Genomic DNA, 26,231 nt, shown 5'->3' with positions numbered 1-26,231 from the left:
CACTCTTGCTGCTGCATTCTCATATTACATTTTAACACACGGGTGAGAATTTCAACATCTCTTTGTGATTAAGTACTTGGTATCACTGCATGAATAGTACATACACAATGTACTGCTTAGCAACAGTCACAAAATGTATCCTCTGTTCTGGAAATTCTGTTTCATTAGTCACTTCACTTTTACATTCAAAATACTTACAGAAGTTTATTGCTATCTCCCAAATGTGACAACAGCCCCCTAAGACTAAAGCCTTCAACATAAATCTGAGCAAAGAACAAGCTGAACAGGCTAGAATACTTATAATAAAACGGGAATATCTTACTGTTCTACATGAAGAGAGCTGCACTTTTTTTACTTTTATGTACCTAATATATACAATTTTATAATGATCAAGAGGATAATTCAGTTACCTCACAGAAATCATGTATGTCTTAGAGAAAGGATGGTCGAATGTTTAAGGGACCAGCCCAACACTTGGGAGACCTGGGAGACTTCCTTGGGCAAATTACTTAGTACCTGATTTTAAAGGTATTTGGGGACTGCTATGCTTGAGCCTCAATGGGATTTTGCCTCCCAGGTGCCTAAATCCCTTTTAAAATTATATTTAGGTTCCTAAACCAGTTAGGCACTTCAATGCTGAACAAAACTACATCTAAATATCTTTACAAATATTGGCCCAGTCTCTCCGTGTCTGAGTTCCCCACTGGTGTAATGGGAATAACAGCACTGCCCTACACCAGGGTATTGTGAGGATAAATACATTAAAGATTGTGAGGTGCTCAGATACTATGGTGATGGGGATCACAAAGAGAATCTCAGTTAGCGATATACCTCCATTTTATGTACTGAATGAATTTAAGAGTGGACAGTTCTGCCAGACTTAAAGGTGACCAGCAAATAGGTCAAAATTTGGTTTCATGTAATTGTTTGTGTGTGTGAGAGCGTGAGAAAGGTTGTTGAAGGATCAGTTCTCTCTCCCAACTGCTTTTTAAAACAGGAAATTCAGGTTTGGTCACCTGAAAGAATCTCTAGTTGCCAGAGAACCAGTGAAATTAAATCACCAACAAGAGAACGAAAGTAGAGCAACTGAGAGGGAAAGATAGTTAGAATGGGAAGTGGGAATGAAAATGACTAGTTTGGCAAGTTTTAGACTTTTTTTCTAGATACCTGTAAATATATTGCAGACAGTGGTTGTAATGTTATGAATACGTTTTATCACTTTCTCTCATCCCTTCCAAGACCACCGTGGAAACCAGTTGGGATCTCTCAACAGAAATTTCTTCCCTAATACTAGCCTATATTGATTTTCACACACATACACAAAAATAAAAACTACAGGGGAGTAGTAGTTACTGCTACTTCAGAAAAATAATCCATAAATTAGTTATCTGACTAAATAAATCAATTCTTCTAATTCTTAGATCATTTCCATTCTTCTCTGAATTCCATCTAATTTTGGGTGTGCTCTCATCAGTGAAAGATGCTATCTTAAGAATCCTGGACATGGAAGTCCTCTGTCCACAAAACAAACACAGTATAAGGAGCACTAACTCAGGCTCCCCAATGCTTCATCCTAACACTGAGTGAACCCTCTTACAGGTAAAGAGATAGTTCAGGTTGTATGCGCATTTAATCCTCCTCTAAATGCTGAATTGGTAGGAATCAGAAGAGTTCATTTTGCCTTTATAAAATACAAAGCGTGTTGTGTCATGAGTCTAGTTCCTTGAATTTCACTTGCCATGCTTGTGAATACATAAAGTACCATATAATCCATAATGCAAAATCCTGTGTATTCCTACGCTTTGGTCAAGAAAAACAAAGGAGGCTAGTAGTTAGTTATAAGGGTCTCTTCAATTTAAGCCATGGTTGTCACAGGTCTGGCCTGATGATGGGCAATGGTTTTGATCCTTGAGGAGCCATTCAGCTATTGTAATAAAGCCTCACGCTTAACTAGCACAATCCTTCCTATAAGGAACAGAGCACAAACTTCATTCAGATGGCCCAGCAGTGTAGGGACCTAGATGATGCTAGAGCTTGTGGATTCAAATCCTCATGTGGCTGGGTTCAAAAGGTAATTTCCTTGCCAGATTATAACAACTTTAACGAGAGCCCCTTATATTTTGCAGTGTAAGAAAAAGGGTCAAGATCTCTCAGCATCCTGGACCTTTCTGCTCATTTAAAAACACTTATCTTGATGACATTACATTTCCCCACACTAAATTACTGACAGATTTTAACTCCTTTACTGCTTAAGACTACTTGCAGAGGCTGAGGTCACTGAATAAACAGGACCAAATGTTATAATGAACTGCTCAAAGAAAGACACCTATGTATTTGTTACTCCTAAGGGCACTCTGCGCCAAAAAATTAAAAATTCTGCACATAGTATTTTAAAATTATGCAAATTTTATTTGTCAAATAAATGTGGATGCTCCGGCATGGCACTGGGGAGCACAGGCCACTGGCTGCACAGAGGTGGGAAATCGTTGTGCAGCTCCCACCCCAGGACATGGACTCAGCAGTGAGGCTGCATCCAACCGTGACACAGCGCAATGACTGGGCCTGCCCCAGAAACACCCCAGGGCCCTGCCCCTCCATACCAGGTACACCAGGTGTGGGCAGGCAGGTTCAGCAAGGCAGGATCCAAATGGGGAGGGATCCAGGTGTGGGTTGAGAAGGTTCTGTGTGGGGAAATCTGCGTATGGGCGGCTCAGTGGAGGATCCGGGTGCGGGGGGGGATCTGGATGCACAGGGGCTTGTTGGGGGGTTCTGGGTGCAACAGTAATGGAACTCTGCAGGGGGTACAGGTGAAAGTCGTTGGGGCTCAGTGGAGGGTAGGGGAGAGTCTGGATGTGGGGGGGCTCAGTGGGTGGTCCAGATGCTGGGGAAGTGGGGCTTAGTGGAGTGGAGACCCAGATCCAGCTGGTTGGGGCTCCGTGGGGTGGGGATCTGGGTGCGGGTGGCTTGTTGGGGTGGTGCAGGAGGTGTGGGATTCTGAGTGCAAGGAGGCGTGAGGCTCAGTGGGAGGGTCTGCCTATGAGGGGGTCTGGATGCACGGGAGTTGGGTGGAGGGGGAGCAGCTCCCTATACAGGGATCCCTCCCCCTGCAGCTGAGGAGTGATGGGTGCAGGAAGTGGGTGGGGGGAGTCTGCAGAGCTTCCTGCATCTGGGGGAGAAATCTGGGGATGGGTCTGATCCAGCCCCAGATGCCGTGCAGGGGAAGAGGCAGTCCCATCCTCCCCAGCCCAGCCAGGACTAGCAGCTGATACTGGCACAGGGTAGGAGCCACTAGCTGGGTCTTCCCCAGTACTGCCCTCTGCCCCACAGTGATTTACCTCTCTGCCGGCTGCCCTGAGCACCTGAAACACACTGCTGGGGAGGTTCGCATGACCGCTCCTGTGGCTTCCTTTTGCTTCCCCGTCAGAAAGTCACAGAAGCAAAGAAATCTGCCGGGGACATAAATTCTGCACATGAGCAGTGGCGCAGAATTCCCCCAGGAATAATTTGTGGAGTGTTTTCTCATCTCAATTAGCTTGTCTGTCTACATAGTTTCAGTGCCCATCATTATAATACACCTCTACCTCGATATAACTCTGTCCTCGGGAGCTAAAAAAATCTTACCGCGTTATAGGTGAAACCGCGTTATATTGAACTTGCTTTGATCCACTGGAGTGCACAGCCCCGCTCCCCCCCCCCTCACCCCCGGAGCACTGCTTTACTGCGTTATATCCGAATTCGTGTTATATCGGGTGGCGTTATATCGAGGTAGCGGTGTATCTGGAAGCTGAGTCTTAGATTGCTTCTATCCTTTGCTAAGAAGCCTGAAAAAAAAGGCACTACAGACCCTTCAAAACGCAAGGAAATCTTGTCCAGTTAGACAACACTCTTTAAATTAGCCAATACTGCCAAGAACTACTGATTTGTTATCAGTAGTTTCCATTTCACATCAAAACTCTTTGTTACAAAGAGAAAATGTGTTCTACCCAAAGTTGAAATTACATATTTAAATTCATATACTACAAATATTCATTAAGTTCTCACCAAAAGATGCGGTTGGTTTTCTGATAAAGTTTTCTGCTATTTATATTTAGCAATAATAGATGGGAAATTATACCCTCTTAACGAGAGCTTCCACTGCAAACATCAGTTACTTTGGTCTTCTACATAAAGGTAGTATTATTGGTCAAAGGTATTTTTGTTTAAATATAACAATTATAACACATTTTCTGCACTTATTAATATTTGGGGCCAATTAGCATATTGTTGTATCTTTGCATGCAATACAAATACTGCACTCAATTTACCCCAAAGGCACAATAGCTTCTGATTAAGTCCAAGAAAGAAGTCTTACATTTAGTTCTAAAAGTGGGGAGGCCTGTGGTTATTCTCATCTCTTTTGGAAGCAAGTTCCTTTACCCACGGCCCCCCATCCCACCTCTTCCGCCTGAGGCCCCACCCTTGGCCAAGCCGGAAGCTGAAGAGGGCTGGGAGCCACAGATCCTCCACCTGCCTGAGGTGGGGGCAGCCAAGAGCAGCCCCTGCCTTGTGTCTCCACCCAGGGCAGGAGGGTCTGCGACTCCCTACAGCTGCCCACACGGCTCTTACCATGGCTGGGCTGCAGTCCCCCAGCCGGAACTGGGTCCAGGTAAGAGCTGCGCATGAGTAGCTTTGGGGAGCCGGGGACCCTCCTGCCCTGGATGGCGATGGGGGGGCCCCCGTGGCAAGGGGACATGGGTCGGGGGCTGCTCTTGACCCCCCAATCCCAGGCAGGTGGAGGGTCCACCACACAGGCACCAACTTTCCTTGGCACCGGTGGGAGCTTGCGCCTCCCGGCCCCCAGCTCGACTCCGCCCCTCCCTGACTCTATTGGACCCCTCCCCAAATCCCTGCCCTGGCCCCACCTCTTCCCCGAGCACGCTGCGTTCCCTCTCTTCCCCTCTCCCTCCCATCACTTGCCACGCAAACAGCGGCATGCTCAGGGGAGGCGGGCAGGAGGCGGAGATGAGTGGAGGTGGGGGTGGGGAGCTGCCAGTGGGTGCAGAGCACCCACCAATTTTTCCCTGTGGGTGCTCCAGCCCCGGAGCACCCATGGAGTCAGTGCCTATGGTCCACGGTGCCCAACAACTGCCTGGGCTCCCCTGGCCTGACTCCAGCAGCCGACCTGGCCGGGGGTGGGTGGCTGGGGCCTTCAGGAAGAAGAGGAGGGGAAAGGGGTGAGGCCCCTGTCAAAAAGTGGAAGGGCTCTGGCCCCATTATTCCCCACCTCTCAACTGCTTCACACTTGGCTGTTCCCCATCTCCTCCTCCAGCTCACCTCCTCACACTAGTCAAGACAAAACAGTCATACTTTAGAACCAAAACTTGACCAGGTTAAGCACATTCAAAAGTACAACTGGTTTGTCTTTTAAGTCATGCCTACACTAGCACTTATGTCAGCAAAACTTTTATCGCTCAGAGGTGTGAAAAAACACCCCCAAGTGACATAACTTTTGCCAGCGTAAGTGTTCGTGTGCACAGCGCTATGTCGAAGGGGCACGCTCTCCCACCGACATAACTACCGCCATTCATTGAGATGGTTTTATTATGTTGACGGGGGAGCTATCTTCAGTTGGCATAACGTAGCTATACCAGTGCTCTTACAGTCGCACAGCTGTGCCACCGTAAGCTTGTAAGTGTACACATGGCCTAAGAAGATTTTACTGAGATAGAGCTAGGAAACATGTCTAGTCTGGGATTTAAAGGTGTGATGTCATATCAAGGTCAGAGGATTTGTCTACACAGGAAAGTAAATTTGAATGTAGGTAGGGAGTGAATTTAAACAGAACAATTATTCCTGATTAATTCCCTATGTCGGCATTCTTATTCTGAAATAGTTTTAGTAGTCTTAACCAGGAATAGCTATTCCAGATTAATTCCTTATGTAGACAAACCCTTAGACCAATGTAAAAGGCTGTGTAGACACTCTTATTTTGGTTTAAACCAGTTTTATTTCAGTTTAGCGTGAACTGATTTAGGGTATGTCTTCACTAGCAGCGCTTTAACGTGGCTGTGTAGTCGCTGCACCAGTGCTGGAAGAGAGCTCTCCCAGCACTGTAAAAAAACCACCCGCATGAGGGGAGTGGCTCCCAGCGCTGGTGCACTGTCTACGTTGCTACTTTACAGCGCTGAAACTTGCAGCACTCATACGGGTGTTTTTACACACCCAAGTGAGAAAGTTGCAGCACTATAAAGTGGCAGTGTAGACAAGGCCTTAGATTACGCTAAATCAAAATAAACCATTCTTAGGCAGGTCTAAACTACCAATGCTTTACCAAACAGGGACGTGTGCAGGAATTTAAATTTGACCTCTTTTTGGTTGGGACACAGAAGCTCCCTGCCCCTCCTTCCCACCCCGGGAGGAGCTCAATCTTCCCTCCTCCACTGGGCCCCGGCAGGAGCTCGATCTTCCCTCCCTCCCACCCGGCCCCGCTGGAGCTCAATCTTCCTTCCTTCCACCCTGCCCCAACCTCGTCAGGAGCTTGTCACTCTATCTTCCCTGCCTCCGTGGCCCTAGGGGCCGAGAAGTTCTATGCCCCCGACAATTATTGGGGGGAGGGGGGGGCGTGCCCCTGCTTGCCCCGACTTGTGCACGTCCCTGTTGCAAATACAGGTATTCCTATATAGTATACCAGCAAAGCTCTCCTAGCATGGATGCACCTTATACCAGAAAAACTGTCTGATAGAGTAGACCTTGTTTACACTACAGAGTTTTGTCAACGCAAGTTATGCTGACATACAGCCACTGCTGTAATTAAACCACTGTACTGATGCAGCTGGCTGTAAGATTGCTCATGCAGACGCTCCCTGCCTATGGGAGAGAGCTCTCCCATCGACATAATTAAACTACCTCCAACGAGTGGCGGTAGCTATGTCGGAGGGAGAGCATCTCCTGCCAACATAGCACTGTCCACACTGGTGCTTCTGTTGGTGTAACTTATGTGGCTCAGAGGGGTGGTTTTTTTCACACCCCTGAGCAAAATAAGTTATACCCACACAAGTACTAGGGACATGGCCTAACTGTGCCATCAAGGGAAATTGACCAGCATAGCTATAATGGAATAACAGCAGGTCAATCTCCCAATTTAGACTGGCGCTAAAACATAAAGACAAATTCTCTGTAAGATTAACATCAGAACAGTAGAAAATAACAGGTAGACAAAACAAACCAAAAACAAACAAGAACACCCAGCAGTTTTAGAATCTCGTCAGAGTTTTTGCTGCTTTCTATAAATGCTAAGGTTTTTTAATTTAGTCGTCATCTTTTCTATTGTGAAAATACAGCTGTCACGTGAAATGACAAATAAACCAATCTCCAACCAAATAACTGCAGCCTGGAAAGTGGGAATTTGCCCCCCTCTCATCCCATTCATCGTAATGAGGTATGACCAGCAGGGACTAACAATTTAAATTTTAATATTATGAAGCAGCAGATTTTTTTTTCTTTGTTTTTAATTTTTTTTTTTTTAAATGCAGCAAGACAAGGCTAATTCAAAATTAAAATTCTGCAGTTAAATCATTAAAAAGTCATGGAATGCAAAAGGTTAACATAGGCAGTCTCATGGTTTCTTCACAGGCTATGCCTTTACTGGCAAAAAGGTGTGTTTTTACAGCAAGATAAATAATGCATATTAGTCCTCTCATTGTAAAAAAACACGCCAGAAGAGACAGCCACAAAGGGATTGACTACACACAGAAGGTACAGTTTAACTTCAACTGGGTCATAAACTACTTTAGTTAAGCAGATGCAAATCTCTATGTGGACACTCTTAACAGTTTGTCTTGCATCAAATTTATCTTTCCCTACAAGTGATAACTGTTCATAAAGGCCTGTTCAGTTCAGCCCCACTGGTGTTAACAACATTGGAAACCCTAGTGGAGATAGGTCATTGACTGTGGTCACTGTTTTAAGGACTGCAGACCTGATCTGTGCAGGGTTAGATGACAATGCTTAAAATGTGGGCACCCCATATACACCAGGGCCAGATTTTTTTTTTTTTTTTTTTTAAATGGTACATTATTTAGGTCCTGAACTCCTTAAAAATCCTGGCCCTACAGCTCTACAAAAGCTGAACTGTTAGCAGCAATGAAAAGAAACAAAAATTAGGAAAATGTAGTGAATTTTCCTAATTTTTGTTTCTTTTCATTGCTGCTAACAGTTCAGCTTTTGGAGAGCTGTAGGGTCATGATTTTTATATATGTAAAAGAACATGGATGGCCTGAGCCAGGGTTTCAAAATCCAGTTCAAAATCCATAGGGCAGTCAGACACTTTTGGCTACACTTCTCTATTTACAAACTATAGAAATGATGGAGATTTTCAGTTCTCTAGAATTCTGTAGCCTGCCCTGGCTTCCTATCCGGATAATCAATGCATATTTCAGGGGTTCTTGAAATTATTCATGCTCATGAGACCAATTTTTGTAGAAAGGGCAAATTTCATGTTCCCTGTTTATTTTTAGTGAAGTTATGATTAAGCATTTTTGGGACATGCTGACATCTTCTTTTCTTTTTTAATCCCTTTTTGCCATTCCAAATTTAAGATGACTTCCAAGGGAAACCAGGCATGGTGAGTAGGGAAGACCACAAGAAGCTGACACATCTTGAAAGTCTGGATCAAATTTTGATTACTGGAAGATCATAAGTCAAAAGGAAATTAATGTTCTCAGACACAATGTATTCAGAATAATATACCTGATAAAACCAGGGGATAATCCATACCCCAATTCAAATACAATATTTAAAAAAAAAAAAAAACCAAAGAATTAGAGAAAGGAGATTTTTCCATTAATTAAGCCAATATGCATTTAAGAATTCATGTTTTCAGTCTAGTTAGTTGCATTACAGATCACAGATTGCATTGCTGATTTTAAACGAAGAAGTCCAGTTTCCTCCTGTGCTCTGGAATACAGATAAAGTACACTTTTCCTCACTCACCTTTGGATCGAGTGGAGATATCCATCCCCTCCACCACCTCCTGCTCTGCCTTTATTTCCTCTTCAGCCAAGCTACAGGAGTTAGAAAGAAATTTAGAATATATTATTTTCATATTTAGGTTCATGCATAAAAGCTTGAAGTGACACTGTCAAATACTTATGGCCAGAAATCTAATATAACTTTAAAGGTCCATTCTCAAGTGGAGTATACACTATCTGAACGCAGGGAATTTATCTTGCCTCTGATACACAGGGTATTTACCCACATTTCACTCATTAATTTTAATGTGAGTTAGTCTTCCAACATCTATGGGAGATTATTTATATAGCATCATAAATATGAATGATAGTTGATAGACAAGTAGGTGACAGGGCTCCTGTCCCAAAGAGTTTATAGTCTAAGGTCCAAAGCCTATAAACTGGATGGACAGACTCCTGCATATGTTAGCACCTCACTAACTTCACAGAGTGAAGAGATCTTTCTCTGCAGAACAGCTTGCAGGATTAGGGCCTAATGTAATTTTACAGACAAGGATTAAAATTTAGGATTTTAAAATTAGGCTCTACAACCTGAAAAAAATCAATTGTGTAATTCACCTCCATGCAACTCTACCAATAACGCTGGTCTACAATTTTTGAGAAGTCATCTGCTTCAGAGATAAAATGTGCTATTTATTATGTATTTTGATGTGCTGAATTCAAATATGACAATTAAAACAACTGATTGGCTACTGTTTCTAAGATATTTAAGTTTTTACATTTTATGTCTATGTATATGGTGTAGATAGTAGAGTTTTAATCATAAACCCCAAACCTAGGTCTTTTCATGTGTTTATGGTTGCTTTATATGATAATATTTCACCCGTCCTGTTTATGTAACACTTTAAAAATCAGCAAAAGGGTTATATAAATAAAATTTATTATGAAACAAAAGGCAAAAAACTATTATGTACATAGTTTACTCCTATTCAGTATCTAGTTGGCGCTTCTTGGCTTGTCTCTTGTATTCATTAAATGGAGCATCTCTTGTCACTGTCCAGCAATAGTCTGCAAGCATTGATGGGCTCCATTTGCCCTGATAGCGTTTCTCCATTGTTGCAATGTCCTGGTGAAATCGCTCGCCATGCTCGTCACTCACTGCTCCACAGTTCGGTGGAAAAAAAAAAAATCTAGATAAGAGTGCAAAAAAATGTATCCTTAGTGACATGTTGCAACCAAGGCTTTTGTATGCCTTGAGGAGGTTTTCCACCAACAACCTGTAGTTGTCTGCCTTGTTGTTTCCAAGAAAATTTATTGCCACTAACTGGAAGGCTTTCCATGCCGTCTTTTCCTTGCCACGCAGTGCATAGTCAAACGCATCATCTCGAAGAAGTTCACGAATCTGAGGACCAACAAAGACACCTTCCTTTATCTTAGCTTCACTTAACCTTGGAAATTTTCCACGGAGGTACTGGAAAGCTGCTTGTGTTTTGTCAATGGCCTTGACAAAGTTCTTCATCAGACCCAGCTTGATGTGTAAGGGTGGTAACAAAATCTTCCTTGATTCAACAAGTGGTGGATGCTGAACACTTTTCCTCCCAGGCTCCAATGACTGTTGGAGTGGCCAATCTTTCTTGAGGTAGTGGGAATCTCTTGCACGACTATCCCATTCGCAGAGAAAACAGCAGTACTTTGTGTATCCAGTCTGCAGACCAAGCAAGAGAGCAACAACCTTCAAATCGCCACAAAGCTGCCACTGATGTTGGTCATAGTTTATGCACATCAAAAGTTGTTTCATGTTGTCATAGATTTCCTTCATATGGACTGCATGACCAACTGGAATTGATAGCAAAACATTGCCATTATGCAGTAAAACAGCTTTAAGACTCATCTTCGATGAATCAATGAACAGTCTCCACTCATCTGGATCGTGAACGATGTTGAGGGCTGCCATCACACCATGGATGTTGTTGCAGGCTACAAGATCACCTTCCATGAAGAAGAATGGGACAAGATTCTTTTGACGGTCACGGAACATGGAAACCCTAACATCACCTGCCAGGAGATTCCACTGCTGTAGTCTGGACCCCAACAGCTCTGCCTTACTCTTGGGTAGTTCCAAATCCCTGACAAGGTCATTCAGTTCACCTTGTGTTATGAGGTGTGGTTCAGAGGAGGAGGATGGGAGAAAATGTGGGTCCTGTGACATTGATGGTTCAGGACCAGAAGTTTCATCCTCTTCCTCGTATGACTCAAGTGAGAATGATTCTGGTGCATCAGGAACCAGCAGTCCTTCTCCGTGGGGTACTGGGCGTACAGCTGATGGAATGTTTGGATAATGCACAGTCCACTTTTTCTTCTTTGACACACCTTTCCCAACTGGAGGCACCATGCAGAAGTAACAATTGCTGGTATGATCGGTTGGCTCTCTCCAAATCATTGGCACTGCAAAAGGCATAGATTTCCTTTTCCTGTTCAACCACTGGCGAAGATTTGTTGCAGCATATGTGTGGGGCCCACCTCTTGTCCTGATCTTCAATTTTGCAGCCAAAATAAAGGTGATAGGCTTTCTTAACCATAGTGGTTATACTGCGCTTTTGTGATGCAAAAGTCACTTCACCACAAACATAGCAGAAGTTATCTGCACTTTTCACACAAGTACGAGGCATCTCTGCTCACTTTGGCTAAACAGAAATGTGTCCCTTTGCAAAATCAAACACTGACAAATAAGAGAGCACGACACTGTATGATTTCTAGAGCTGATATAGGGCACTTTGTTCAGCAGAGTGATGTAAGCTTCGTTATGATTGCATCATCCATGACTTCTAGGAATAACATAATGCAATTCATATCATGTATGACGCAATACCAGCTTCAGATTGCATCATTCATTGTTTTGCCTAAAAAGCAAGTACTGTCCAAACCCAGTCATAGATTTATTCATAGATCCAGTCAAAGATGTATTTTAGTCATTTCTGGTTTAAATTGAGATCCCTTCCCTTTATAACTCACTTATCCTCCGCCATTCCCAAGTCAAGGGTCGTATATACTGACCCAATAGCATATCTTGAAAACTAGAGCCAATCAACAATTTAAGCATCATTTTCGTTCTCAGTGACCCATAATTAGTAAAGTTTGACTACATTTATTTCAGAAGCATTTTGGCTGTAGAGCAGTGTAATAGCAATGGCAGGAGATATAGGGAACGTCTTCACTACCCACCGGATCGGCGGGTAGTAATCGATCTATCGGGGATCAATTTATCGCATCTCGTCTAGACGAGATAAATCGATCCCCGAACACGCTCCCCGTCGACTCCGGAACTCCACCAGAGCGAGAGGCGGAAGCGGAGTCCACAGGGGAGCCGCGGCCATCTATCCTGTGCCGTGAGGACCCGAGGTAAATCGATCTAAGATATGTCAACTTCAGCTAAATTATTCTCGTAGCTGAAGTTGCGTATCTTAGATCGATCTCCTCCCTAGTGTAGACAGAATACAGGTGTTTTTACCACCATGTCATTCATCCCTACCCAGGCACTTCTACAGTATTCAGAGTAAGATTAGATGACAAGGTAGTACATGACAAGGTAGTACAAACACCTCTGACCTGCCTGCATTATAACTTCCACATTGGTATCACTAATGGAGAAATATGGCTCTAAAATTTGCCAGTTTAGATGAAGCTGTGGAGGGAAGGTAATTAATAAGACCATCCAGTTGCGCAAAAAAAACGGTTACTCACCTTTTTGTAACTGTTGTTCTTCGAGAGGTGTTGATCATGTCCATTCCAAGCAGGTGTGTGCGTGCTGTGTGCACGCCAGCCGGAAGATTTTACTATAGCAGCGTCCGTAGGGTTGGCTTCGGCACCCCCTGGAGTGGCGCCTTCATGGCGCTGTATATAGGGGCCAGCCGACCCTCCACCCCCTCAGTTCCTTCTTGCCGACATTCGGACAGAGGGGCAGGAGGGTGGGTATTGGAATGGACATGAACACCACCTCTCGAAGAACAACAGTTACAAAAAGGTGAGTAACCGTTTTTTCTTCTTCGAGTAATTGTTCATGTTCATTCCAAGACTCACAAGCTCGAACCTAGGTGGTGGGGTTGGAGGTCACTGCAGACTGGAGTACTGCGCGGCCAAAGGCTGCATCATCTCTGGCCTGGTGCGTGATGGCATAGTGTGCCGTAAAAGTGTGGATTGAGGACCACGTGGCCGCTCTACAAATTTCCTGCATCGGGACCTGGGCCAGGAACGCAGCAGAAGAGGCCTGTGCTCTTGTGGAGTGGGCCATAATAGGCGGGGCTGGTATGTTAGCCTGACTGTAGCATTCCCGGATACAGGTTTTGATTCAAGAGGAGATCCGCTGCGACGAGACCAGGAGCCCCTTCATCCTGTCGGCCACTGCAACAAAAAGTTGGGTTGATTTCCTGAAGGGTCTTGTCCTTTCAACGTAGAATGCGAGGGCCCTGCAAACGTCCAGGGAATGCAGCCTACGCTTCTTAGCCAAGGAATGCGGTTTCGGATAGAACACCAGGAGAAAAATGTCTTGTCCCACGTGAAATGGGGAAACCACCTTAGGAAGGAACGCTGGGTGCGGCCTGAGTTGGACCTTGTCTTTGTGGAAGATGGTGTATGGAGGTTCAGATGTCAGTGCTCTGAGTTCCGACACCCTCCGGGATGATGTGATAGCCACCAAAAACGAGACCTTATATGAAAGATATAACAGCGAGCACGAAGCCAGCGGCTCGAAGGGGGGCCCTGTGAGAACGAACAGGACCAAATTGAGGTCCCAAGCAGGGACAGGTTGACGAATGTGCGGGAACAATCTGTCAAGGCCCTTGAGGAATTGTCCAACGAGTGGGTCTGCAAACACTGAGGTACTCCCCGCTCCAGGGTGGAACGTAGAGATTGCAGCAAGGTGTACTCAAACTGAAGAGAGAGAGAGTCCCAGGTATCTCAGATGCAGCAAATAGTCCAATATGAGAGGGACTGGAGCGAGCAAGGGAGCCTGACCCCGTTGTGTGGCCGAGAGGGAGAAGCGCTTCCACTTGGCCAAGTACGTGGTCCTTGTTGAGGGCTTCCTGCTACCAAGAAGGACCTGCCTGACCTGATGAGAGCGTTGCATCTCCATGGGGTTTAGCCATGGAGCATCCAGGCTGTGAGGTGGAACAACTCCAGGTTCGGGTGACGCAGGCGACCCCGATCCTGAGTGATCAAGTCTGGGAGTAGGGGCAACCTGAGGGGCACCCATATAGACATATGCAGGAGCGACGTGTATCAGTGCTGGCTTGGCCACGCCGGTGCTATCAGGATGACACGAGCATGATCTCTGCGGGCTTTGAGGATTACTCTGTGAACCATAGGAATCGGGGGGGAAGGCGTAAAACAGACCGTCTGCCCAAGAGAGGAGGAAGACATCCGTTAGAGACCCCGGACTGCGTCCCATGAGGGAGCAGAATTGGCGACACTTCCTGCTCTCTCTGGAGGCGAACAGGTCCACCTGGGGATGATCCCAGAGCCAGAAAATTGAGAGTATTATGTCCCAGCAGATAGACCACTCATGCCCTTGGAACAAGCGGCTGAGGGCGTCTGCAAGCCTGTTCTGCATCCCCGGGAAGTAGGATGCTGTTAGGTGAATTACGTTCTGTACACAAAAGTTCCATAATGCGAGGGCTTCCTGGCACAGGAGAGAGGAGCGAGCACCACCCTGTTTGTTGATATAGAACATCGTTGGAGTGTTGTCCGTGAGGACAGAAACGCACCTGCCCGCTAGCTGGGATTTGAAGGGTATGCATGTGAGGCACACCACTCGTAATTCCCTGACATTGATGTGTAACGAAAGGTCTTCTCGTGACCAAAGGCCTTGGGTCCTGAGGTCGCCCAGATGTGCACCCCATCCCACATCCGATGTGTCCGTTACCAGGGATAGGGAGGGCTCGGGGCCGAGGAAAGGCACTCCCGCGCAGACCTCCCGCGGGTCAAGCCACCACTGGAGGAAGTCCAACTCTGGCCAAGGTAGCGTCACCACTGATTCTAGGGAATCCCTGACCGGCCAATACACTCCTGCCACCCAGGACTGGAGCAGACGCAGTCTGAGTCTGGTGTGGCTCACCACATAGGTACATGCCACCATGTGCCCTAGCAACTTGAGGCAATTTCTTGCTGTGGTGGTCGGGTAACATTGGAGGCCGAGAATAATGTTGGACATAGTCTGGAACCTGGCCTCTGAGAGGTATGCTCTGGCGTGTGTCGAGTCCAGAACCGCCCCTATAAATTCGATTCTTTGGGTCAGAGAAAGTGTGGACTTGGCCTCGTTCAGCAAGAGGCTGAGCTCGAGGAAGGTCTGCCTGATGAAGACCACCTGAGCCTCCACCTGTGCCTTGGCATGGCCCTTGATGAGCCAATCGTCCAGGTAGGGAAACACCTGAATACCCTGCTTGCGCAGGAAGGCTGCCATGACTGACATGTACTTTGTGAAGACCCTTGGGGCTGCTGACAGTCCAAAAGGAAGAACCGTAAACTGTAGATGGGCATTGCCCACGACAAATCTGAGGTAACGCCTGTGCTGAGGGATTACTGGAACGTGAAAGTATGCGTCCTTTATGTCGACGGCGGCATATCAGTCTCCTGGATCCATGGAAGGTATGATGGAGGACAGGGAGACCATGCGGAACTTGAGCTTCTTTACAAACTTGTTGAGACGCCACAAGTCCAAAATAGGTCTGAGGCCCCCTTTTGCTTTCGGTATTAGGAAATATCGGAAATAGAAGCCCCTGCCCCTGAGCTCCTGAGGAATCTCCTCTACTGCCCCTGCTGCAAGGAGGGACTGTACTTCCTGAATTAGAAGTTGCTCGTGAGAGAGGTCCCTGAAGAGGGACGGGGAGGGGGGCTGGTGGGGCGGGAGGGAGGAGAACGGGATAGAATATCCCCTTTCTACCGTGTGAAGCACCCAACTGTCCAATGTGATCCGAGCGCACGCACGACAGAAGGGGGACAGACATGACGAAAAGGCAAGGTTGGTAGGATCCAGAGTTCTGACCGGTAGGTCGTCCTCGACCGGGCCATCAAAATGGTGGTCTAGGCCCCTGTGGAGGCCTTGGTTGGGCAGATGACTGGCCGGAGGGCTGCTGTTGTTGCCTCCTTCTGCCTGTCCTTGCCCTTCTGCGCAATGCGTCCGCGCAATTTTGAGGCTGGTACAGCCGTGGGGCCTGTGGCGGCCTGAACTGCCTATGCTGAGTGACCGGGGTGTGTAGGCCTAGTGAGCGAAGGGTAGCCCATGAATCCTTTAGGCTATGTAGCCTCTTATCTGTCTTCTCCGAGAAGAGCATGGGCCCTTTGAAGGGGAGGTCTTGAATTGTCTGTTGGACCTCATGTGGGAGGCTTGAAACTTGAAGCCAGGCTCCCCTCCTCATGACCAGACCAGTCGCCAGCATGCGTGAGGCTGAATCAGCCGCGTCCAAGACTGCCTGGAGGGAAGCTCGGGTAATCAATTTTCCCTCTTCGACCAGGGCTGAAAACTCGGTTCGTGATTCCTGGGGAAGGAGATCAGCGAACCTAGACAAAGACGAGCACGTGTTGTGTCCATACCGGCTCACTATGGCCTGCTGATTGGCTATGCGCAACTGCAGACCCCTTGTCGAATACACCTTTTGCCTGAACAGGTCCAACTTCTTGGCCTCTCTATTTTTTGGCATAGCTCCCTGGAACCCTTGGCGCTCCCTCTGGTTGGCTGCATCTACTACTAGGGAGTCCAGGGGAGGGTGTGTATAAAGAAGTTCATAGCCCTTGGATGGAACAAAATATCACCTCTCAGTCCTTTTAGCCGTGGGGGCTAATGAGGCTGGCGTCTGCCACAAGGTGCGGTTGTGTCCGCATTGGTCTTTATGAGAGGCAGGGCTACCCTGGATGGACCTGACGGGGTCAGGATGTCCACCACAGGATCAGTATCTACCTCGATCTCCTCTGTTTGGATCGAGAGGCTCTGGGCTGCTCGCGTAAGCAGCTGTTGGACGATCCTATTGTCCTCCAGAGCAGGTGCCGCTGACATTCCCGCCACTGCCTCATCCGGCGAGGAAGAGGAGGAGATCCCCTGAAGAGGGCCTTCTTCTATACCCTCCTCCTCTACCAGGGCCTGCGGCACACGGTACTCAGGCTGCGCGGCTGGTGTGGGTTCAGGATGCGGCACCGCGGCCGGTATGAGGGTCAACACCGAACGACGAGGCGTGCTGGGCGGCGCCTGCGGCGTTGGGAGCATGGTCCCTGTCGGTGCCAGTACCTGACTAGGCAATGCCGTGTCCCGTTGTGGCACACTCCTGTCGGACTGTGGTGCCGGTGATGGGGGCATTAGCGGCGGGGCCACCGACGTCAAGGAGACCGATGCGGCTCGTGAGCGGGGTCCATACACCTGACCCACTGACTGGTGGCGTCCAGAACGGCCACTGGGGGGGCGGTTGCCACTGTTGCTGCCACTGCGGCGGGTACGGCTGGGCACTCGCACGCGAGGAAGATCGTCTGCTCCTCGATCTACTGGAGTGGTACGAGTCCGCCTCCGAGTCAGAGATCTCTGAGTACGAGGACATCGGAGGGGCGGTACCCACTGCTGCCGGGGACCGGTGCCACCTGCCCGGAGAAAGTTCCCTCTGTGTCGGTGCCGCTGGGGCGGCGCGGTGTGGGGAGTGCGGCGATAGCATTGCCAGTTTGCCCCGAGATTGTAACTGGGGTCGAGCTGTATCCAGAGGTTCTCTCCACCGGTGTGGCAACGCCGGCACCGGGAGGCTCAAGAGGTCTGAGGCAGCCTCGAACACCTCCGGCGTCGATGGGAGGCACACCTCCTCTATAATGTCCGGGGATCTAGGCCTGTCCAGACTCAACAGTACCCTCTCCGGGGCGGGAGTCAATGGGATAGCCGAATGGGTCTGCGGTGTGGCCTGTCCCGCAGCACTTGTGGACAGCGCCGGCCCCTTAGGGTCCTGGCAGGGGGAATGTTCCCTCACCAGCCTCTTCTTTTTAACTGGCACTGGCGAGCGATGTTGCACCGAGGCCGATTTCTTGTGTGCCGACTCTCTCCAGTGCCGGGGTTTGGAGGCTTTGGCTTCACGACTTATTGCCGGTCCTGGGGCACTGCACACCGAGGAAGAAGTGCTGGGTGCCGGGTCAGCAGGCCCCGGGTCCAATTGTGGCCGCAGGGCCACTTCCATTAGGAGGACTTTAAGTCTCTGCTCTCTATCTTTGAGAGTCCTGGGGCAAAATGCCCTGCAGATACTGCACCTGTCTCTTTGGTGGCTCTCCCAGAGGCACCTTAAGCACAAAGAGTGCGGGTCACTCTTCGGCATGAATTTCCCGCACTCCCTGCAGAACCCTGGGGACCCGGGCATGCCTCAGTGGGGTGACAAAAACGTTGGAGAAACCCCCCCAACAGCTATCTATCTAAACTAACAAACTAACTATTTACAACTAAGACGGAACACTGCATGATTGCTGAAGAGTAAGCGAAGTTCCAGCTAGCCATCCCTGGCGGTAAGAAGAAACTGAGGGGGTGGAGGGTCGGCTGGTCCCTATATACAGTGCCATGGAGGCGCCACTCCAGGGGGCGCCGAAGCCGACCCTATGGACGCTGCTATAGTAAAATCTTCCGGCTGGCATACACGCGGCGCGCACACACCTGCTTGGAATGGACATGAACAATCACTCGAAGAAGAATCTCCAGTTTTGAGATTTGGCTGTTGTGTACAGACAAACCAAGGAAAAATCCTAATAAATACATTTTAAAGCTATTGTTGTGCAGCTGAAAGTCAGCAGACTAACATCATCCAAGATTTTGAAAACTGTGCTCATTTAAATCCATCTAGCACTGAAAACAATTTTAATTGGCCTCTCAGAGTTAGTAAGACAACTCCCACCTGTTTATGCTCTCTGTATGTGTGTATATATATCTCCTCATTATATGTTCCATTCTATATGCATCCGAAGAAGTGGGCTGTAGTCCACGAAAGCTTATGCTCTAATAAATTTGTTAGTCTCTAAGGTGCCACAAGTACTCCTGTTCTTCTTTTTACTGAAAACAATGTTGTATACTACCACCACCATCATGGGTGGTACGTGTGCTTTGCTTTTCTGTAGGAAATGCTGTATTTTTTTTTCTCTCTCTCTCTCTCTCTTTTTAATCAGATTAATCTTTTAAAGTGGCCCACCAAATTGGAATAAGAAGCATATTGTATATAATAATGTGAAGATATAATAACAGGTGCTATTTCTGTCACTATTATATTTATATTATTATATACAATATGCTTCTTATTCCAATTTGGTGGTGGCTTGCCAGTAGGAGAATAAGGTGGTGATCTCTGCTTTCAAAAAGGTTGATCCAGGTTCAAATTTGCTTTGGACCATGTGAATCTTTAACAGTCTCAGTCAAATTTCTCATGTCATTTGTCCAGATCACAAAACCTACATACAATTTGGCATAACAGGAAAAAAGAAAGATAGTGGGGGGCCACTGTAAGTCAGACTTGTCTCCTTCTGTCCACACTAAAATCTCAGCTTGTCTCTCTGATTAGTAGCTACAGTATCTAGACCTCAGCTTGAGCTTAATGTAAAAATTCTCACCCCTCACCTCCAACCCACTCTGCTACCTTCTTTCTCCATGACTGTTACCACCACCACCGTCTTGTATGTCACTCAGGCCTGTAATCTGCACATTTTATTCAACTCAGACCTCTCTCTAGGTCATCGCATCCAGGCTCTCTCTCAATCTTGACCATTCTTTCTGCCTAATGTCTCTAAAAAAAAGGCCTTTCAATTCCATCCACACAGCTAAAACTCTCATCCAGACTCTCATCATCTTGCATCTGAATTATTTTAATATCTTTTTCTCAGGCCTCACACCAGGTACAATCTTGCTCATTCATATCCTCAGAATGTTGTTGCAAAGATCATTTTCCTAGCTCGTTGCTTTGACTGTAGCACTCCTCTTTGCATCGCTTCACTTGCCCCTACTTCTCTACCACATCGAACAGAAGCTATTTGTCTTCACTTTCAAGGCCCATCACAGCCTACCCCACCCTACCTAGCATCTCTTTCAATACTGAAATGTCAACTGTCGCCTCTGATTGGCCCATAATAGCTTCTATTACTCACATGTTAAATGTTCAAACATGCACCTTCATGCTTTCTCCCATGCTGCCCCTCAGAACTGGGAGGAGCTTCCCATAAACATCTGCAAAGCTACCTCATTATCCTCCTTCAAATCCTTCCTTAAAACAATCTTTTTCCACAATGCCAACAAAAAACTTGACAATGGTTAGACCACAGTTGTACTGAGGTCACTGCCTAACATGTTAACAAATACTGTCTCTTTGTTTCATTGTACTCTCCCATCAGTCTGTCTGCATCCATCTATTGCAGAGATGGGCAAACTATGGCCTGTGGGCCACATCCGGCCACGGGACCATCTTGCCTGGACCTTGAGCTCCCGGCCGGGGAGGCTAGCCCCCGGCCCCTCCCTGCTGTCCCCCCTTCCCGCAGCCTCAGCTCACCGTGCCACCAGAGCTCTGGGTGGCGTGGCTGTCTCTGGCCGGGTGGCGCAGCTGCCAGTCCTGCTGATCTGAGTGGCATGGTAAGGGGGCGGAGAGCGGGGGTTGGATAAGGGGCAGGAAGTCCTGGGGGGTAGTCAGGGGACAGGGAGCAGGGGGTGGTTGGATGGGTCAGAGGTTCGTGGGGGGGGGGGGTTGGATAGGCGTGGGAGTCCTGGGGGGCCTGTCAGGGGGTGGGGGTGTGGAGAGGGGGCGGGACAGTCAGGGGACAGAGAGCGGGGGAGTGGTTTGGATAGGGGGTGAGGTCCCACTGAGGGGGCAAGGGGCGGGGGGTCCCAGGAGGGGGCAGTCAGGGGACAAGGAGCAGGGGTGTTAGATGGGTTGGGAGTTCTGAGGGGGGCATTCAGGGGGCGGGAAGTGAGAGGGGGTGATAGGGGTCAGGGGCCAGGCTATTTGGGGAGGCACAGCCTTCCCTACCCAGCCCTCTATTCAGTTTCAGAACCCAGATGTGGCCTTCAGGCCAAAAAGTTTGCCCATCCCTGATCTATTGTCTTAGACTGTAGGTGGCTTGGGGAAGGGACTGTCTTTTTGTTCTGTGTTTGTACAGCCCTTAGCACAATAGGGTTCTGGTCCAAGACTAGGGCTCCTAGGTGTCATGATAATACAAATAATAATAAAGAATATAGAGGAATTGTGTATGAGTCATAACTAGAAAAACAGATGTTGGAGGTCAATAAAAAGGTATACTAGCAAAGGCTTCCTAGAGATGTCCCTGACTGTCCATCAGAAGTGAGATGTATTGGCATATGTGAACCAAAGACTGCAACAGCAAGGATACTGTTGGTCTGTACTGGCATGTATAAGAGTTCTAGCTTTCTCTAGCTAATGCTATCAAGTTTTTTACATTCATAAAAACATAAGATCTTTGTACCCTTTTAAAAAGGTGTAAGGCCATGTCTACACTACCATTTTGTCAGCAAAATTTCTGTTGCTCGGGAGTGTGAAAAAACCATCCTCCTGAGCGACATAAGTTATGCCGGCATAAGTGGTACTGTGCATAGTGCTTCTCCTACTGACATAGTTATTGCTGCTTGTTGGGGATGGATTAATTATGTCGACGGAAGAGCTCTCTCCTGTCTGCATAGAGTGGCTACACGAGAGATCTTACAGTGGCGCAGATGCATTAGTATAGCTGTGCCACTGTAAGCTCTCCAGTGTAGACATAGCCTGAATGTTTTGGTGCATCAATAAAAACAAGAAAAATATTCTAAATGTTTCCAAGTAGAACAAAATATCTTGACTTGACATGTCTCTGTTGTGCACTATAAAGGTGACGTCTGATGACAGTTTCTCTCTTAAGATCTGAAGATCAATAGAACATTCTGAATGCTGAAATGAATTCACTACTTGATAGAATCGTTTTGCATTTTTGTTAAATATATTTATTCTTCCAATTAAATTTAACTGAAAACAAACTTTAACAAATACCTGCTGCATCATACATGGACTGCTGGCAGAAACGAAATTATGTATGGTCAAGCCCTAGAGAATAGGATGTATTTTTTTCCTTAATGGATACTAACAATTCATCCCTCTCAATAAGAAGCACCCAAAATACTAAAATTTAAATAAAAACTCACAAGATCCTGAGCAATGAAGAAAACACTGACTTGCTGCTGAACAAAATTCAAAGTATGAGGAAAACAGAAATGAAGTATAAATATATTAATATAACTATGAAAGACATTTAAAGATTCACAGTAATGAAGTGACTTCAGAGATGTCTTGCCTTATTTGGCTTGTTGCAGGACATTACAGCTCACATAGACAATCACTCTGCTGGCTGGGGTATATGTGAAAATTTGCAGCTAGTTTAGGGTAACTTTTTCCAGAATTTATGGATCTCTTAAGCTTTGTGCCTTCTGCCGCAACAAGCAGTATTCTGAACGTGCTTTAAGCATCATAACCTTCCAATCTCAGTAATCTCACCAGCAGCTTTTCCTCAGCAAAGGATTTCAAGTGCAATAATTCAATGACAGCAAGCTCCTAGGGACAAGTATCCTACTGTTTCCCATAGCAAAAAAGGAAAAGAAAAAGAAAAATCTTTGCATCAATATAAATGCAAACAAAGAGCCAGTACTATAGGAACACACAGTAACTGGGAGATGAGACTAGACCATCACATAGACACATCACATTTTGAAAAGACCTCATTTCTGCAGTACTGATTGCTTTTGTTATTTACTTTTTGTTCCAATCAGATGCATTACTATTATGTATAACTAAGAATATGATAGTTTGGGGTTCTGTATCAGAAATGATAGAGGCGTATACTCCATTAAGTAGATAGCTGAGTACAATATTTATCTTAGTCATTCTGAAACTAACTCTTATTTCCTTGACAAAACAAACAGAACATATTATAAAAAATTAGTAACTGAAACATACACTTAGTCAATTAACAATGAAATTGGCAAAAACATGTATTAATCATTTAAGACCTGTCATACCTCTATTGACGGGATTGTTATAAAAATGAAATTCAGTCATCAAAAATGTTAAAATAAAACCAAACTCATTTCACACAAACTATTTTTAAACATGTGTGATTACGGGGGGTTGGGGCTCAGGTTCTCTTTCTTGGGGAGAAGCTGGAGGAGAGGAGGGAAAAAGGGAAGGTTACAAATAAGACTTATTTCTACCTAACAGAAAAATGCATTATTAAGTTAACTGAATAATGCTTTCCTTTATTAACATAAAAGAGAGTTATTCACTTATGCAATTCAAATTGTTAATTTCCTACAATTAAATTGTTCTACAAAGGAAGATCTTCCCTTTATTAGTAATATTTATCTCAAAATGTATATATGTAAAAATATCTAAAAATATCTACACCTGCGCTTAACCTATAGTAACTACAGAGAATAATTAAAAAGTTGCAGATGAACTACTGCACCTTGACATTTAACCAAGAAAATCTGATGGATATGGAAAACCACCTAGAACAGCCCATGCCCACATGCACAATATTCTCAGTCTACATATGGGAATTATTTTAAGCCCAAGAACCATACATTTATGGAAGTCTTTTTCCCCCTTTAATTAAAAAAAGACTGCTTTAAGACCATAAGAACTAATATTAAATTTTATCCTAAAGATAATTCCTGCTTCCTCTAGATCACACTTGTTTGTAACAAATATAAATCATGATTTCAAAAAACTGCATTCAATAAAAATTGAAAAAAATATTAGCATGCCATTGCTGAATAAATAGCAGCTTTGTATAAGCACTCACCTATAACAGTCTCTTACTCATCGGTAGCTATGCTATTTATGCAGGATTCTTAAAATGGCGTCTGGCAGCACTGCACTGCCTCATTCCTGTACTGTAGCTAAAATGGTAGCAGTTTATTCAATAACTATATCTCTTGTTTAAACAGCAGTGCTATTTTCGAAGCAATCATCTAAATATCAGAAATGGTAAAGGATGACAAAGGGGACACCTGATATCCAAATGTTTAACTAGAAATGCACAAGATAGGGAGTTTTGTGAAGTCACAGGTTACTAAGGAAATTGTTCAATTTTAGATTCAGTCTTCAGTGTGAATCTCCTTAATTTGATGTTTTATTATTCTGAGTCCCCTGCAAAATGCCCAACTTGTACTAAGTAATTGAAATAATGTAAATAGTGCTTGTTCAACTGTATAGATAGGGCAACAATTAGGCTAAGTACCTATGCCAAAATGTAATACCCGATTTTTATTTTATTCTATTTCACACATTTAGGATATTCTAAAAAAATCTATTCTATACAATATGCATTTAAAATAGCTTAGCATAAGGGGAAAGAAACACGTAAAAACGATGTGGTATCGTTCAAATCTCTCTCAAAATGGGAGATATACAGCTGAGGCCCAATCAATATAGATAGGATATTTATAGGCTTAGACCTCCAAAATATACAGGCACAGTCTGGGAATGTTTGTAAATAAAGGTCAGTGCTATCTATATTAATGCTGCTAGTATAATGCCTATCACACGCTTTTAATCTCACTGTGAGACACACAGATACTATGACAATTGGCAATAGTTATAAGACTGACAACTTCAATCTGTGGCAAAGTACATGAAACTCAGCTCATATGCACTACACTTTCAAATTGGATATGAAAGTGGACACATGATTTCTATTAACAATAGAAATATTTTCTAAATCCAGTTTGAGAGGTCAGGCTAACGGCCTAGTGCAGTGGTGCCCAAACTTTTCCTATCGCAGTCCCCTTACCAGTAATGGAATCTGTCTGCACCCTGCCTCCATTATTGCACAGCCAAGGTGTCCTTGGCAGAGGAGCTTGGGCTGAAGGAGGAGTGGAGGAGGGCGAGGGGGCAGAACTGGGGATGTGGGAGGAGCTGGGGCTAGAGGTGGAGCTGTCCTTGGGGCAGAGGGAATCAGGGCAAAGCTGGGGGCAGAGTGGAGTTCTGGCTGGGGCTGGGCTGGGGGTGGAGTTAGGCTGGTGGCACAGCTGGGCTGGGAGGCGCTCCCTCCTCAGGGGGCTGGCCAAGGGCCCCCCCCCCAAAAAAAGTTCCTTCATGTCCCCCTGGTGGGGCATGCCCCACAGTTTGGGGATCTCTGGCCTAGTGTATAATACTATGCACTGTTATGTGAGTGCCCACGTTTGGGTGCAACTTCAGAAACCTCAAGGTGCCATCTGGGGCTCCAAAGTGATACAAAGTGTTCCATGTGGAAAAAGAAACAGGATGCAGTCTTTACTGAGACTTATCAGCCTTTGTTGATGATTCTGGATTCGCACCAGTCTTAAAGTGCCTTGCTCTACCACTCCCCACCTGTTGGATGAACATGGCTATTAAAGCCTGGTCCAAACTACAGGGTTAGATCAATGTAAGCTACCATGCATCGACCTGGCGGTGGAAGGGTCGTCACTTAAATTTGGCTCCTGCTGATGTAAGTGCCTCTCTACACCTATTTAATAACACCACCTCCCCAAGCCGCGTAGACTCATGCCTGATTTAATTAGGTTGATGCAGTGTCAGTGTAGAGACTGCACTGCTAACATCAACTATTACTGGCTTTCAGGAGCCTACCCACAATGCCTCAACTGACAATACAATTGATACAAGTGCTCCTGGTGAGGATGCGCATTGCTGACACAAGGAGCCAAGTGTGCATGCACACAAGCAATTTAATAACTGTGGTGGCTGTATGCCGACATAAGTCAGTTAGGTTGATATAATTTTGTAGTGTAAACACAGACTAAAGTTTAAGAAAAAAGAAAGCAAGCAAGAAAGAAGTGGGATTATACACTGGCAAGCAGCCCAGAGAGAAAAGGTAGATGAAGCCAGTGGACACTAACATGGATGAGCTAAATTTACATACTAATTTTTGTACTGTGAAGGTGAAAGTCCCTTTAGCATATGCTTCTTCCAAGGTCAGTGAAGTGGGGGGAAGCCTATTTTTACTCAGATGCCTGAGGGAGAGAGGAAAAGAAATCAGATTTGAAGTTATTTGTACTTTTCATCATTTCCTTATGGATATGCTAAATATTGTCACCAGTTTCAAAAAGACACTCATTTTTCCCTAGCACTACCTAACTCCCAGCTAAAATAGTTTGCCTACAAAGTATGAAAGGGACATGTGGCTTTTAAAAAGCTATTGTTTTCATCCTTATTAGAATCCAGATCACTGTTCTGTTTCTCCCCATTACATTCTTTGTATAGCTAATTACAAAAGTAACTG

The 26,231-nt window shown here is 45.8% G+C and overlaps 1 protein-coding gene across 7 annotated transcripts in view; it reads right to left on the bottom strand.

Moving 5' to 3' along the window:
- Positions 1-26,231, bottom strand: part of ZMYND8 (zinc finger MYND-type containing 8) — a 107,383-nt gene that overhangs the window by 78,030 nt on the left and 3,122 nt on the right. For 3 of the 7 annotated variants that reach the window (XM_054045309.1, XM_054045306.1, XM_054045303.1), the window contains exons 2-3: positions 25,872-25,962; positions 8,971-9,041 (exon numbers count right to left, since the gene is read on the bottom strand). In XM_054045309.1, the coding sequence (XP_053901284.1) occupies positions 8,971-9,041; positions 25,872-25,909 (109 nt within the window). In that variant the 5' untranslated portion in view covers positions 25,910-25,962. Of the gene's footprint in view, positions 1-3,335; positions 3,391-8,970; positions 9,042-25,871; positions 25,979-26,231 lie in introns of those variants that run through there. The other 4 variants (XM_054045305.1, XM_054045308.1, XM_054045304.1 and 1 more) reach the window with 3 other exon arrangements.

This window comes from Malaclemys terrapin, chromosome 12, assembly GCF_027887155.1.
Source record: "Malaclemys terrapin pileata isolate rMalTer1 chromosome 12, rMalTer1.hap1, whole genome shotgun sequence".
Classification (NCBI taxonomy): Eukaryota; Metazoa; Chordata; order Testudines; family Emydidae; genus Malaclemys; species Malaclemys terrapin.
This window is presented reverse-complemented; position numbering and strand designations above follow the sequence as displayed.